Source organism: Lontra canadensis, unplaced genomic scaffold (assembly GCF_010015895.1).
Source record: "Lontra canadensis isolate GAN:19392208 unplaced genomic scaffold, GSC_riverotter_1.0 scaffold2, whole genome shotgun sequence".
Lineage (NCBI taxonomy): Eukaryota > Metazoa > Chordata > Mammalia > Carnivora > Mustelidae > Lontra > Lontra canadensis.
The window spans coordinates 17,471,333-17,487,382 of NW_022630996.1; the positions used below are offsets into that span (position 1 = coordinate 17,471,333).

The following is a 16,050-nucleotide window of genomic DNA, read 5'->3' on the forward strand; positions in this document are numbered from 1 at the left end:
TGGTACTCAACGATCATATCAATAAACAGTCAATAGACTCACAAAACTGTGTATTTAAAGTAATTTACCAAAAGTGTGATCTTAGGACTGAAATTGTATCAATGGTAAAAAAATCTCATATTAAATTCTCTGTTTGTGATTGTGTAGTCTTTATGTCCTAAAGGCAAATACAGTTTCAGAGGTGGCCTTTTCTGATGTGCGTATGCACTATACTTTCATTTTGGCTTCATTTTTGTGCCAGAACTTTATGGTATAAAAAAAGAGCAACAAAAGGCACGAATGTTTTGCTTTGGCTTCAGAACCTGAAGTAACACTAAGTTCTTTCTTGCTGTTTAGAAATGTGTTTTGAAAGAAAGTGAGCCTGCAGACTTTTATAAAATGCTAAATAAAAATAAAATAAAATTGGCAGTCACAAAACCATATTTTGGCTTCAGGCTGATATATCTGAGTTACTGGTATGGCTTTGGCTACTTAGTCTCTTGCGTGACAATTCTCCATTGGACAGATTCCTCCTGGGTTGAAATGATCTGTCATTTGTTTTGCAGATACCTCAAATCAGCTATGCATCCACAGCCCCAGAGCTAAGTGATAACACCAGGTATGACTTCTTCTCTCGGGTAGTCCCACCTGACTCCTACCAAGCTCAAGCCATGGTGGACATTGTCACAGCACTGGGGTGGAATTATGTGTCAACACTGGCTTCCGAGGGCAACTATGGAGAGAGTGGTGTGGAGGCCTTCACGCAGATCTCGAGGGAGATTGGTAAGCATATATTTATCAGATGATTGCTTTAGGAGGCGACAGGTTGTGGAAGTTTGAGCATCTCCAAGTGCTCCCTGATCTATGTGGAATAATTAGAGCTCCTACAGATGCATGACCCAGGCTGTCCACTCTAGGGGGAAGTTGGTTTTATTATAAATGATGTTGTTGTTCATGGTCTATCAAGGTGACACTTTGGTGCTAATTTAGGAAATAGAGCTCCTGACTCAGGTGAACATTTTTTAAAGTTGTCTGTTTTGACGAGGGAGTTTGCTGGCACATTAGAGCCACTGTAAATTTGAATAAATGACATACTATTTGATTGTTCTGGATGGAAGTTTACATTAGCAAGTCATTAAATTAAAAAAAAAAAGCAGTGGAATTTAACATCCAACACTAGAGGGATTAAGACTTGTAATCATCTTAAAATAATACTGAAGTAGCCCCCAGGGCTATACTTTCAGCCATATTCTTATTGTCATATTTGACTTTTTGCATTTTTATTCTTACCTTATGCTCTATGGCTTACAGTGGAATGAAGGGCAGTATGTAAAATTTGGGTGAGAGCAAGGTGCTGATGAGCTCTGCTGGGCTTTTTTCAAGGTGCTTATCCAAATCTCTGTAGGCATTTTTCCACATGTATATTTAGCCTTGAGTTTGTAAATCCATTCCATCTGTGAAAAAAACAGAATAAAACAAAAAACAACTTAAAGTACAAATCTTATTGCTGATTGGTTAACCACATAATTTGGTGGGTGAAAGGAGGCATATTGTTACTTAACAAATACTATTTTTCTTATTAAGAATTACTGAATAAAATGTACATATTTTTTCTTTAAGAGTAATAATAATATTTTGTGGAAAAACTAAAGTGCCCCTTGGCTATTTTTGAATAATTTTGAACTTGAAGGAAGAAATTATTTTGATAATTTGTTGTCTTTCTTGGAGGGTTCAGCTCAAAAAGACAATGGGAGTGATTTAGGCTTGTCTAGAATTAGCAAGGACGGAGTCTAAAGTTATATTATGGGAGTAAGGTTTCTCTTGAAAGACTTGAAGATACTTGGGATCTGTTCCTCTGCATATGCTAGGACATGAAAAAGTATTATACGTGATAGTATATTTAACATTTGTTCCAGTGCTGTGCTATTGTAGAAAATGTAGAGAAGGCCTGGTGTTGTTGGATGGATTGGGTTAATTGATTTAATCGGAGAACTGTCCACACCTGTGTTAGTGTCCATGATACCATACTCTTTGCTCTTTGAAATTTTAAATTCCATCATTATTGCTATAAAAATGATTCAGACATTCAATTGCGCTTTAAATGACGATGAATTATATTATCTTTTTCGGTAAGAATCCAAAGTTTATCTTAGAGGAAATGCCCACTCAAATGAAAACAAAAGCTTCTGGAAGCAGAGCTAATGCATTGTTTAAGCAGCTGATGTCGGTTCTCACCAGAGTGATAATTCAACAAAAGAAGGAAACTGATAGAGTATGTATTGAGATGATATGTTTTTTTGCAGTGATCATGTACATTCTTCAACTACAGGTCACATTGTGTGCCTGAAACTGATTGCTATGAAAAATTCAATACAGGACATAATTTGCCAGTTGTTGCAGAATCTGATAAAATGCATTGTTCTAAAAGTTAAGTGAGATCGCAGTTTTATTCATTTGACTAAAAAAAGAAATACTTAGTTTTCACTTTTGAGGAGCATTGCTATACTCTGGTAATACTGTCACATAAAAGGATTCAGATGGTTCCATTCATTATTCCTGTTTCTATGTTAGTTATTAGTATGGGAGAAAATAATTTTAGTGCCTTGTGTATGTGCCTGATTAGGGTAACACGTTTCTTCAGTGTTGATCCTTTCAGTATTCTGTGACTTGATTGGCTGTCCATTCTATTTCAGCTCTCACTTATCAGGGGAATGGAGAAGGGCTGGATTGTCAATTAATATGCAGAATACTGAAAAGGCCAAATTGGTACCACACTAGAGTATGTCATGGAATATATTAAATATCAAAATCATCCCTCATTTTAATGACAAAGATTTTTATCTAGAACAAAAATAGCTGAAAATTAAACCTTTTACATGACAATGATATTAATGGGAATAGCAAATGGTAGCAACTTAACCCATTCTGAAATGATCTGATGACTCTGATGAAAATTCATTAGTTCTTTAACATTCGCTTCTCTTACTACAACATTGATGACATTTCTGTCACCATGTTAGTAGTGTGTTTTTAAAAATCTTAGTATCTTGACTGAGAAGACGATGTATAAATTCATTTTGTGGAATGTCTGCCTATTAAAAAAATTATATATTTTCCCAACTCTTATAAATTTTATCATACTCTATTCTGAATTTCTCTCTTTAGAAACATTGATTGCTAAGAAATTTCAGTGCAAATTGAGGCTTCTAATGTTTCCTCTCTGATTAATTCAGACAGATCATAATGGAATGATAAGGAAGTGAAAATCTGTTTAGTGATAAATTGCTTGTATGGTTTGATTAGAACATTTTTTATTTTAACAAATCTGAGACTTGGGGAAGTGTCTGTGAATCTTGGAGAATGAAGAAAATGAGTGAATGATGGTCATGAACACAGACAGATGTCTGTGATGGCTCTTACCTAGCCAAGATTATTCTAGGGAGAGCAGGACAGGAGTAACTCAATAAAATAAAGACAAATAGTCCCTTGATATCTTAGCTATTATAGTATCAGCCCAAGGCATTCTTGACTGTAGGATTTTTTTTTTTTTGAAAAGGCAAAAATATATTTGAGATCAGCAAATAGCACAATTTGATCAGAGCATAGTTTGTGTCGTGAAGTATAGGAGACAAAAATGGAAGACTTGACATGGACACAAAGTTGAATATTTCACCTCCTGGAGAGGTGATTTTATTCATCTTCTAGACAATGAAGGAAACTGTTGAGGAGAGAGGGATCTATCAGAACATATTTAAGATTATATTAATGAGAAGTGGAAGATGGGGAGACCATTTGAGAGGCCTTTGCAGTAGTAGTCCTAGCTTGTTATAGGACAGTGACAATAGAAATGGAAGAGGGAACAGACTTAGGAGACAATTATGAGGTGGGGTCCGTGGAGCTTAGCAATTGATTGGAAGTAGAGCTTGAAGGTAAGAAAAAAATTAAAGTTGAAGTTGAAGTTCTTTTTTAAAAATTTTTATTTATTTATTTATTTATTTAGAACTTGAAATTCTTAACCTGTGCAATTAGGAGACTGCAAGTGCCACAAATAGAAAAGAGTCAATTAAATGGAGAGGTTGGTTTGGGATTGGATTGGAAGTGTGGTTTGGTTAAAAATACTATATATCGTAGGTACCAATACATATCTTTTTGGAGAAAAATAGCAAAGAATGTTTGTCTAGAGCTGAGAAGGGGACTGGGATATAGACCTGAAGCTTATTCTCACAAAATTGATAATTGAGGTGGGAAAGGTAATGCTGAGGTAGAAGATATAGAGTGAAGATTGAATGGGGCTGAGGATAGACTTTTGGGGAGAAGTTTTATATAGAGGTGTGTGATAACAAGACTTGGTAAGGATGCATAGAAAAGGGAACACTAGTACACTGTTGATAGGAGTGTAGATTAGTGCAGTCATTATGGAAAATGATATGGAGGTACTAAAAAATTAAATATAGAACTATTCTATGATCTAGCAACCCTACTTCTGAGTATATATCTGGAAAAAAAATGAAATCAGTATCTTGAAGAGATATCTGTACTCTCATACTCATTGTAGCACATAATAGTCCATAATAGCCAAGTTATGGAAACAACCTAAGTGTCCATTGCTGGATGAATGGTTGAAGAAAATATATATAATATATATGAGTCGAATATTATTTGGCCTTAAGAAGAAAAAATTCCTGCCATTCGTGACAATATAGATGAACCTAGAGGACGTTATGCTAAGTGAAATAAACCAGACACTAAAAGACAAAGTGGGGCGCCTGGGTGGCTCAGTGGGTTAAGCTGCTGCCTTCAGCTCGGGTCATGGTCTTGGGGGTCCTGGGATCGAGTTCCACATCTGGCTCTCTGCTCAGTGGGGAGCCTGCTTCCCTCTCTCTCTCTCTCTGCCTGCCTCTCTGCCTACTTGTGATCTCTCTGTGTCAAATGAATAAATAAGATCTTTAAAAAAAGGAAAAAAAAAAAAAAGACAAAGTGCCCCAAACAGTTGAACTCATAAAAGCAGAGGGTGGAATTGTGGTTGCCAGGAGTTGGGGAGTAAGAGAAATGCGTAAATGTTGGCCAAAGAGTGCAAGCTTTCAGTTATGCCAGCTGAATAAGATGAATGTAAGATGAATGTATAGAATGGTAACTATACTTAAAATACTGTATTGTAGGGGCACCTGGGTGGCTCATGGGTTAAAGCCTCTGCCTTCGGCTCAGGTCATGATCCCAGGGTCCTGGGATCGAGCCCCACATCGGGCTCTCTGCTTAGTGGGGAGCCTGCTTCCTCCTCTCTCTCTCTCTCTGCCTGCCTCTCTGCCTACTTGTGATCTCTGTCTGTCAAATAAATATATAAAATCTTTAAAAAAAATACTGTATTGTATACTTGAAATTTGCTAAAAGAGTTGATCTTAAGTATTCTCACCACACACACACACAAATAGTAACTATGTGAAGTGATGGATATATATGTTAATTAGCTTGATTGTGATAATCATTTCATAGTATATACATACTTCAAAACATCATGTTGTACACCTTAAATACATACCATTTTCATTTGTCAGTTATATCTCTATAAAGCTGAGGAAAATTGATATAAATGGGAAAAAAAAGTGTGGGAATAATAGCCTAGGCTTAGAAAAGCTAAGAGTAAGTATGGAAGAGTGTCACCTTCTCTTGATAGGTTTGTGGTGATGAGAGGACTCTCAGTCTCCTTTGAAGAAGACTTCCATGATGGGAGATGGTAGGAGTTCTTGAGGAAAAATTTAAGGGCATTGAGCTGATTTTCATAGGCAAACAGGAACTTTTGCCAGAGAGCATAGCTGAACATGTGTGGTACAATGGTAGGAGTCAAGGAGTGCCCTTGAGGGGGTGCATTAGTTCCCTAGAGCTGCCATAACAAATGCCATGTACTAGATGGCTGAAAACGATAGGAACATATTATCTCACAGTTCTAGAGACCAGAAATCTGAAATCAGAATGTTAGCAGGGCCATGCTCCCTTTGAAGACTGCAGGGGGGAATCCTTCCTTTTCCTTTTATAACTTCTGGTTTGTGCTAGTCATCCTTGGTGTTCATTGGCTTGTAGAGGCTTCACTCTAATCTCTGCCTCTGTTATCAAATCACATTCTTCTCCTTTCTTGTGTCTGTCTCTATGTCTTCTCTTTTTATAAGGATGCCCATCATATTGTGTTAAAGGCCCACCCAACTCCAGGATGACCTCATCTTAATTGCATTTGTGATCACCCTATTTCCATATAAGGGCACATTCTGAGGTACTGGGTTTTAGGATTTCAACGTATCTTGTTGGGAGACACAATTTAATACCCATAGCAGGGAATAGTAGTGAAGATGGATGTACTTAGGGAGCTGACTTGCAGTGACAGGAATGGGAGGTAGACCAGGAGGACAATAGAGTAGAAATAAGGATGAGAGAGGCAGTAAGTAGACAGAATTTGGTTAATGGAGAAGCCTATAACAAAACCAGATCAGAAGTTTCTTTTTGAATGTTACAGGATTTTACCCTCCCTATCCTGACTACTTGAGTAGATGGAGTAACCTAATGGATGATTCAGGGTTCCATACTAGGGTAGGTGGTGGTATCTGAGTCTGGCTTTCCTAAACTTCTAGGTAGTTAAGAGCTTCCTAGTAGGATCATAGTGTGCACTCCCTGTGCAGTGGGGAACAGGCTGTTCAACCCCCCTGCTTTTTGTTCCAAGGTGCTGCTCTTTTCAATGACACCTTGGAAAATTATGGACATCTGAAGAGTCTTATGGAGCCCAGTTTATTTTTATTTTCCCATTTGGGCTCTCTTGGCCTGAGGGAAGGGAATAGCTCAGTTGCTGCTGGTTGTTAAGATTTATCCATGTTGCACACCCTCAGTTGTTAAGATGAGAGTCCTCTATTTCTGTCTTGTTTTAATTATTTGATATGATGTTTTCACTGATACTGTAATAAAGAGGTTCATAGTATGTGCCTACATTTTTCCATCATAAGCTCTGGGGCTTGCAGGTTCTGACTCAAAAAAATGACTTCCTTGAGTCTTTAGACAGGCTTTCACTTGTCTTCCCTTATTATATTATTTTTAAAAAGAAGACAGGATAATAAATGTTAATGCTACCACTATCATTATAAGGGGTAAGAAAGCTAAAGCTTTATCTTTGAAGATAAAAGGAATTTGTGAAAGCATTATATCTTTTCACTGTGGATTTGTACAGTATGGCAACACACCTCCTTTAATCAGTCATCATGTTTATGAATGGCTTATTGAAGATGACAGGCATGCAAGTCATCATTGCACACATTACAGGGGGCAGAATAGACCTGATTCTGTCAAATCTTCTAGCGTACATGACTATTTTTTTTTCTAATTTTTTTTCCTAATTTGCAAGGGCTGGAAGCTTCCAACTATTGCCTGACATGTGTTTGGAATCTTAAAATCTCAGAATTGGAAGGGATTGCAGAGGTCATTGGACTGGCACAATCTGTTTGAAATGTTAATGCAATAAACCAATTTAATTAATTCTTTTTTTGTGTATAAAATGACTGACACTTGCCAATAGTGATTTATTTTTTGGCGGGGGTCAAGCAATAAAGTGAGGGAGATTTCATTCCTAGTGTATAATTGAAAAGTGCCCACTGATCATATTTCTAAACTATGTCAGTACCATTTTAGAAGAAAACGGTTTTTTTCTCTTAGATTATAAATAAGAACCAAGTTTCTATTAGCTGAAATGGATTCACTTCAAGATTAAAACAAAGTATTTTCAATGACAGAAAGAAAGGAATACATAAAGAGCAGCTTTTCCCCTCAGATGTTCATTGCTTAGAAAAATGACTTCCAGCAGGCAAAAATCAATTTGACAAAAGTATTAATGTTGTAAAATACTATGAATGAAAGGAAACATTTAAATTCAATTGAAAATTTTACTTTATATTCCTACAGCTGAGTTCCATTGATAACACCACATTTCAAGCTGCAAATCATATTTAATTAATATTAACACCAGGTAATTGGCAAGAATAACTTCAAAGGAGGACTGAGGACATTGCAAATTGGAACTGCAGGTGCCATGATCCTGCAGAAGCTTTATAGGGATCCAAAGAAAGTGTATATGATTTTAACAATGACTGCAGAACCTGATCAAATAGAGCATCATTTCAAAGCTGTTCTTCACCTTGGCCTTTCTTAATATTTAGGGCTTAGGAACTGCTAAGTAGCAGCAGCTGCTGTTAATGTGAAATAGCAACAGCATTCAATAAGTGCTTTCAGACCTACAATTCTTAATGCTGTAGTTAAGTTTTTCTTAAACAATGGCAGTTTGATGCAGTGGAACCCACGTTGGAGTCAGGAACTTGCTTAAAGAAGTTGCTGCGGCCGATATCGGAGAGTTTACTGCCTATGCTTCCTCTAGGATTTTGATAGATTCCTGCCTCAAGTTGAGATACCACCTTACACCAGTTAGAATGGCCAAAATTAGCAAGACAGGAAACAACATGTGTTGGAGAGGATGTGGAGAAGGGGAACCCTCTTAAACTGTTGGTGGGAATGCAAGTTGGTGCAGCCACTTTGGAAAAGAGTATGGAGATTCCTTAAGAAATTAAAAATAGAGCTACCCTATGACACTGCCATTGCACTACTGGGTATTTACCCAAAAGATACAGATGTAGTGAAAAGAAGGGCCATCTATACCCCAGTGTTCATAGCAGCAATGGCTACAATCGCCAAACCATGGAAAGAGCCAAGATGCCCTTCAACAGATGAATGGATGAAGAAGATATCGTCCATATATACAATGGAGTATTACACCTCCGTCAGAAATGGTGAATACCCAACTTTTGTAGTAACATGGATGGAACGGGAGGAGATTATGCTGAGTGAAATAAGTCAATCAGAGAAAGTCAATTATTGTATGGTTTCACTTACTTGGGGGAGCATAAGGAATAACACGGAGGACATTAGGAGAAGGAAAGGAAAAGTGACCTGGGAGAAATAGGAGGGGGAGACAAACTGTGAAAGACTGTGGACTCTGAGAAACAAACTGAGGGGGCGCCTGGGTGGCTCAGTCAAACTGGTGCCTTTGGCTCAGGTCATGATCCCAGGGTCCTGGGATCCAGCCACGCAATGGGCTCCTTTCTTGGTGGAGAGCCTGCTTCTCTCTCTTCCTCTGACTGCTGCTCTCCCTACTTGTACTCTCTATCTCTGTGTCAAATAAATTAAGAAAAAAAAAAAAACCTTAAAAGAAAAACAAAAAACTGAGCATTTTGGAGGGGAGAGGGATGGGAGGATGGGTGAGCCTGGTGGTGAATATTATGGAGAGCTCCTATTGCATGGAGCACTGGGTGTGGTGCATAAACAATGAATCTTAGAACACTAAAAATAAAATAAAAAAATTGTTTAAGTCCTCATCTTCAACTATGAGATTTTGAGGATTAATATTCTTGTCTGAAAAATGGGAGCCCTCTTCTCAGTGGTCATCAAATGATGTAACACTGATGAATGTTATTCATAAATTCTAACATGCTATTTGATATCAGATATTACTAGCGAAAGGAATGGGGTATAAGATGGATTTTTTTCCCCAGTGTGTGGCAGAGCTACATATTATGAGAGTGGTAGAGGTCCTGCCTGGTGTGTAGGATAAATAGCCAGAGAGGGGTTGACTTGATTTGTGAATTACCTTCAAATTTATTTATATTCTTCCTGAGAGACCATGGAGATCAGATAGGAGGATTTTGTGAAGCTCCTGACACCTTCCCCTCTCTATTCTCCTTAGTAATCTCCACAACTGCTATGGTGAATCTTCTACCCTAAATCTTATTCTTATCTTTGCTTGGATCTGGTTGTTTAGTTGCCATTTGGAAGAGTTGAGATATCAGGACAAGTCTGGAATATCTTGCTTGTCTTCAGAGATGTGCTCCTGCAGATCCCTGTGGTACCAGTCAGCACTCTGACTGTAATCCTGACCTCTCTGTATCCGTCTTCTCCCAGATTGTGTTTTTCTCAGGGGATGGACCCCCCCATCACGTACCCACTCCCCGCCACGCCAATATCTAGCAGAGTGTCTGACACATATCAGATGCTTTATGAATTTCTGTTAAGCAGACACTGTCACCAGACTCGTGGTTGTGTTGGTATTGTGAGCCTAGACAGGCTCTGGGAACTGAAAGGCAGAGATGATTCCAACAATGGTTAATACATTTTATTGCTAATGTGTAATCTATCTAGGAAACTTCAGGGGCTTCCATACTGTTGAGCTGCTTAGAATTCAATTTTTTCTTACTGGCAGATACCAAAGCCTATAATTTGTAGATGGAGACCACCTCTAAGCTCTCCAGTCAGACAGGACTAGGGAGTAATTAAATGCTTCTCTTGAGCTGGGTTTGAGTTCCAGAATTTTTATATCCTAGCTGTGAGACCTTGGGTAACTTAATCTTGTTGTGCCCCAATTTCTTCATCCATGTAGTGGGTTTAACAACTGTGCAAGATGTGAATAAAGTCATGTATAACAATGTGTGGCACATGGTAAAAGCTCAATAATTATTAGCTTGTATTGTGTTAGGAGTTTATTCTCGCCAGTGGGTGACTTAGGAGGGGGTCTTATTGCTCTGAGCCTGTATCTGGTTTGCTCAAGGAGCAAATGAGAAGGGAGAATGAGGTCCAAATAAATGCTCAATTAAAGGCAGCCAGTGCTCCTTATTCCTGAATCTTGTTTTGTACCTTCCAGCAGTGACCAATCCTATTATGATTACTATTTTTTAGCCTGGCTGATATGTTACCTAGAACAGTGTTGGCACATAGTTGAATGCATGAGTTAATTAAATATCAGTCAACATCGGAACACTACTTGTTCTTCTTTCTCTTCTTTTTTCAACCTAAATATTAATCTATAGCTAACATTCATTGTGCACACATTAGCACAGACACACTTGGGGTAGGCTTTCAGGATACAGAAATGAATTATGGCTTCTGCTTCCTAGCTAGGCACTCTGTGTCAGAGGACTCAGAGATGCAAGCAAACCATTAAAAATGGGTGTGATCATTGCCTTAATGGAGACATCATTTACAGGCATTGCCCGAGAGTACATTGCCCTGACCAGGGCATCCTGCAGTTCATATAACAAAAAAACCTGGCATAATACAGTGGAGAGTGGCAGTCTGTGAACCGTAAGCTCAAAGACAGTACGCCCTGTGATGGGAAGTGAAATTTAGATAACTTCAACAGAAACATAGTTTCCCGAGAAAGAGGCAGCACGAAGAATTGAATATAGAATATGGTACCAACTTTGTAATGAATGTTGTGCATATTTGTGAAATGTTTAATAGCTATAAAATGTATATAACTTTTGGCCAATTTTATTTCTTGATCTACTGATGATTACTCAGGTGTATCCACTGAGAGACAACTGTATGACTTGCCCTCTCACATTAGCTCTTCTCCCTGATTGCTCCTACCCAGCATCACCTATGCCTTTGGCAGTGTTTTCATTTTTGTTTAGTTCCTGAGTCAGAGCCAGGGCCAACAGTTCATCCTCAGATTCAGCCCACACATTTACAGGGTTTGAAATGTTTTGACCATGATGGACCCTGTGCCTGGTGGTCCCAAGGTAAGCCCTGATCCCCTCTCTAGGTTGCTGCAGACTTACCATGTTATCCCATCCTTGACTCACACTCTGGATCTCTAGGAATGGGGATCTGCCCTTGACTCTGGACTCTGAGGTTTGGGCTATGACAACTCTTTCACCTGGTTGGGTGGGGTGTCCAGTCCTGCCTGTATTCTTGCACAATGGCTGTGATCTGACTCTGCATAAAGTCATGAACAGAGCCCTGCCTGTGTCCCTGATATGTACTGGGATCCTGACCTTCTCTGGCTTATTGTCTTTACATTTCCCACATCCTATTAGTGTCCTATCCCTAGAATAAGAGAGCTTAGCCCAAGATGGTAGGGTGAGGTTCTTTTTTAGAGATTCCCAGGCAAATTCTTGGGAAGGGCCCAGATCTGTCATATCAATGGTGCAGTCCCTGTTTTGAGTTATTTTTTCCTGCTACCTAACTCTCATCACCAATATATTACTTTTCTAGAGCAAGCATAAAAAGTACAACAAACTGGGTGGCTTAAACAACATCAGTCTGGGCTCAGGTCTTAGATCAAGGTGATCTGCTGGATTGGTTCCTTTTGAGCATTGTAAAGGAATATTTGTTCCATCCCTCTCCCCGGGCTTCTGGTGGTTTGCTAGCAATCTTTGGTGTTCCTTGGCATGGAGACATATCATTCTGATCTTTGTCTTCATCTTCACATAGTATTCACTCTGTGTGTGTGTGTGTGTGTGTGTGTGTGTGTGTATCCAAATTTCCCCTTTAAATAAGGATACCAGTCATACAGGATTAGGGACCCACCCTAATCTAATATGACTTTATATTGGATGACCTCATATGAGTATGATTTCATCTAATCACATTTGTAACAATCCATAATTAATTACATCTGCAATGAAAATAAATATTCTGAAATACTAGGAGGACTCATCTGACTTCTTCTGGGGATATAGTTCAGTCCATAACACCAACAATGGATACAAGATTTATGGAGTTCTTTCTGAATTGAACCCACATTCATCCTGGTTCTTTGGGTGCATTCTGGGTATTAGGCTAAGTTCCTCCTGAAGCATCAGCTTCTGTAACCAGCTTAGCCAACCTTGTTTCCCCTTGTCCTTGCCAGCTGGTCTCTGCATGCCTCAAAACTGAATGCCCATGTCATGAAAAGAGTGTGCTTCTCCTCCTTTGCCTATCCCCAAAGAAGTCACATTCTTTTATTTCCTTTTCCAAAGTAATTTCCTCATTAAAGCTATTCTGTTGGGAAACTCTAGCACTAGATGGGAGCTTTAAGGTGTGATTTGTACTTCACTGTGTCAATAAGAGAACATAATATAAAAACACCCTCCTGCTGAAATGAAGACACATCAGAATCCATTTGTGTCATTTTTGCAGGCCTAGAAGAGTTGACCTGAGAATCAGGAGTGTGTTTTCTCAGTTTACTCTTTTACTAATCAACTAAGCACTAATTATCGTTTCCTTGAAAAATAAATGGCTCAAGAAGAGTACAACCAGAAGGCTATGAAATGAATAGTTTGTTGAAATAAGTGCCAATTATTTCCAGGGTCATGTCCCTTGGCAAAACCATGCTGGACAGTCTTTGTTCTCTAACATCTGCATGTTTGACAGATACTGGCCTCCTTTCTTGGCTTCTTTCAGTGTTACCTGACCAGAGCTGTTCTGTTACTCGCTGGGGGCCCCACAGGGGGAAGGCAGGGGAAAGGAGAGAAAGTGAAACTCAAGTCAGCACATTTTCTTTCTTGTTAACAGCTTTGGGAAGAGATTTGGTTGGGAAAGGTATTTTATGTAATGATTTAAACATATCTTCTGGCATTGTAGCAATGTGAGAGAGAGGGAAAAAAAAAGCCTCTTGTAGCAGCTGAGATACACGTCCAAGGCTGTGGTACTCAAGGCCATGTGACTCTGGGGCCACATTTGCATCGTGTATCATGGCTGGCATGCACATAATGGACTATTAAGGGAAAGGGATGCACAGAGTACATTGCCAGCCTTTTGTGTTTGATATTGTGAAGGGCAACCAGTATGTTCCCCTTCAAATAGATGCACGATGCTATTGCCAGAAGGAATCCTGCATTAGATGGAAGTGTTCATGTGAGCGGATGTGACAATTTATTCAACAAATACTTGAGCACCTACTATGTGTGTGGGTCCTGTTCCTAGGAAGTTGGGGATATGGTGTTGGACCAGTCAGACCTGGTTCCTGACCTTACAGGATCTCTAGTTAAGCTTCTGTCTTTATATTTCTCATGTCTTTTTGATCTGCTGTCTCTAGGCTATGGGGATTCAGCCCAAGCCAAAAACGGTGTGAGATGCCTGGGATTGAGAGTCCATGAAAATGCAGAGAGGGGGCCTGGATCTGTCACATCAGTAACTAGATCCCTTCAGGGTTCTGGAGGCTTCCATGACATGCTGGCTTGGAAGGGACATATATGTGGAGGGAAAGTACACATGTGTGTGTTTGTGTGGGTACACGGGATAAACTTGGACCAGGAAGGAGACAGGCCCGCTCCCCAGGGACAGGTGTTCAGGACCAACACACATGCACGTGGGATGAGTGCCATTCAGGCATACAGAGCATATGTCAAGAAATTCTATTTCCATGGGGCACCTGGGTGGCTCAGTTGTTTAACGGCTGCCTTTGGCTCAGGTCATGATCCCAGGGTCCTGGGATCAAGTCATGCATTGGGCTCCCTGCTCAGCAAAGAGCCTGCTTCTCCCTCTCCCTCTGCCTGCAACTCTGCCTACCTGTGCTCTCTCTCTGTCAAATAAATAAATAAAATCTTAAAAAAAAAAAGAAATTATGATTCCAGATGAGTAATGTAAACTTCCTGCCGTGTGGCATGCCTGGACTTCCTGCCTTCTCCTACCTTAATCTGGTTAATGGTTTCTTATTCTTCTGTTCTCAGGTTTTTCCCCAGAAGTCTTCTCTGATCTCCTTCTCTTCCTCCCATCTAAGTTAGGGTTCTCTTCTCTGTATGCTGTCGAATAAAAACAAATCCAGACATGGATAAGGTGAGACTTTATTCAGAAGAAAGACTATTGTAATAGAGAATGCTCCTGTCTTAGAAATCTGCAAATATGAAAAAAATCAAAGGGGAAAAAGTCCTTTCTTTTACGGGGTAGAGAGGAATAAGCAAAAGCTTAATGGAGATTTTTAAAGGGAACTTTGGACAAGCAAAAGGGAAACGACCAATGAGGTCTGAAAGGAAAGTGTCCTCTGGTCAGCCGATTCCCAAGGGAAGCTAATAAGGAGACATGTTCCATTTTTCAGTGCTTGCTCAGATTTGGGGGGCAGAGAGAGTTCAGAGGCATGTAGGAAGGAGAGAAACCTGACCCAAGTTTTGTCAAGACAAAGTGGAAGAGGTCACTATGAACACTTGTCGGTTTCTAGGTACCTTACAAATAGATATCTTGCCACTTCGTATCTTAATTGCTTCTTTGTCTTCCTTCAGAGGTAAAGAGTATACCTTATTTATCCTTGTATAGTACTGTGACTGCAGGGTCTAGAAGAGGTTCTAAAATGTTTGTTGAATGAGTAGATAAATGAGCACAGAGCAGGTGAGTGCATCCTGGTGACAGGATATCAAGAAGGAGGTAGTTCGGAGGATGTAAGTAGATGGACAGGCTAGCAGTCCACATGGAAGGGGGTGGGTCCTGCCTAGGGTCAGGATTCAGCATCACATCCTACCTGCTGGCATTTGGGAGACTTGGGGTATGGGTGGCTAGATGGGTCTACAACAGGAAGTTTCATTCATGGGAAAGAAGGAGAACTAGGAAACCAGAGTTTGTGGCCAGGTTTTTAAGTTGAGAAGCAGAAGCAGTAGCTTTAAGTAGATGACAGCAAGTTTGACGCCCAGATTGGTAAACTTGATTCTGAGATGCTGGGCCTATAGTTCTGGCTGGGCAAAGTTGAGTTACGGTTTAGAGATCTGTGAGGTCTGAAAAATAGTGGATGCAACAGCAGAAAACAGGTGCCTTTGACTATTCCAGGTATATAAATGCGTGGCATGATTCATGACTGTAAGATACCTCGATGGCATATGACTTCTGTTGTTTAGAGGCATGACTTTGGGCCCTGGGGAGCTTGTTTATTCATGATTCATTGGTTCAAATGATTGGAGCCAATATGAGGTTCCAAGAATTGTGGTAGGTGCTGAGAATTCACATAAGTGGTCTCTGGCCTCAAAGGGCTTAGATTCTAGTGAGGAGAATGATTTTAAAAGAAAACCAGTAAACAAACTAATAATTATAAATTCAAGCTAATAATTGTAAATCGTGTCTTATTAAGAAAGAAACAAATCCATGTTTACAGTTTAATTTGTGAGATATCTGGGAAGATGGTGTGGCTAGAACAGAGCAAGGAAAGGGTAGCAGCTCATGAGACAGACATCCGTCAAAGACATGATTGACAGGTTTTCTAGACTGTGGCAGAACGTGTGGATTTTATTTTCAAGCAATGGGAAGACTTTG

The 16,050-nt window shown here is 39.6% G+C and overlaps 1 protein-coding gene across 5 annotated transcripts in view; it reads left to right on the top strand.

Moving 5' to 3' along the window:
* The window catches only part of GRM8 (glutamate metabotropic receptor 8), a 723,861-nt gene that overhangs the window by 149,095 nt on the left and 558,716 nt on the right, over positions 1–16,050 (top strand). For all 5 annotated transcript variants that reach the window (XM_032870003.1, XM_032870005.1, XM_032869998.1 and 2 more), the window contains exon 3: positions 546–762. In XM_032870003.1, coding sequence (XP_032725894.1) covers positions 546–762 — 217 coding nt within the window. The remainder of the gene's footprint in view (positions 1–545; positions 763–16,050) is intronic.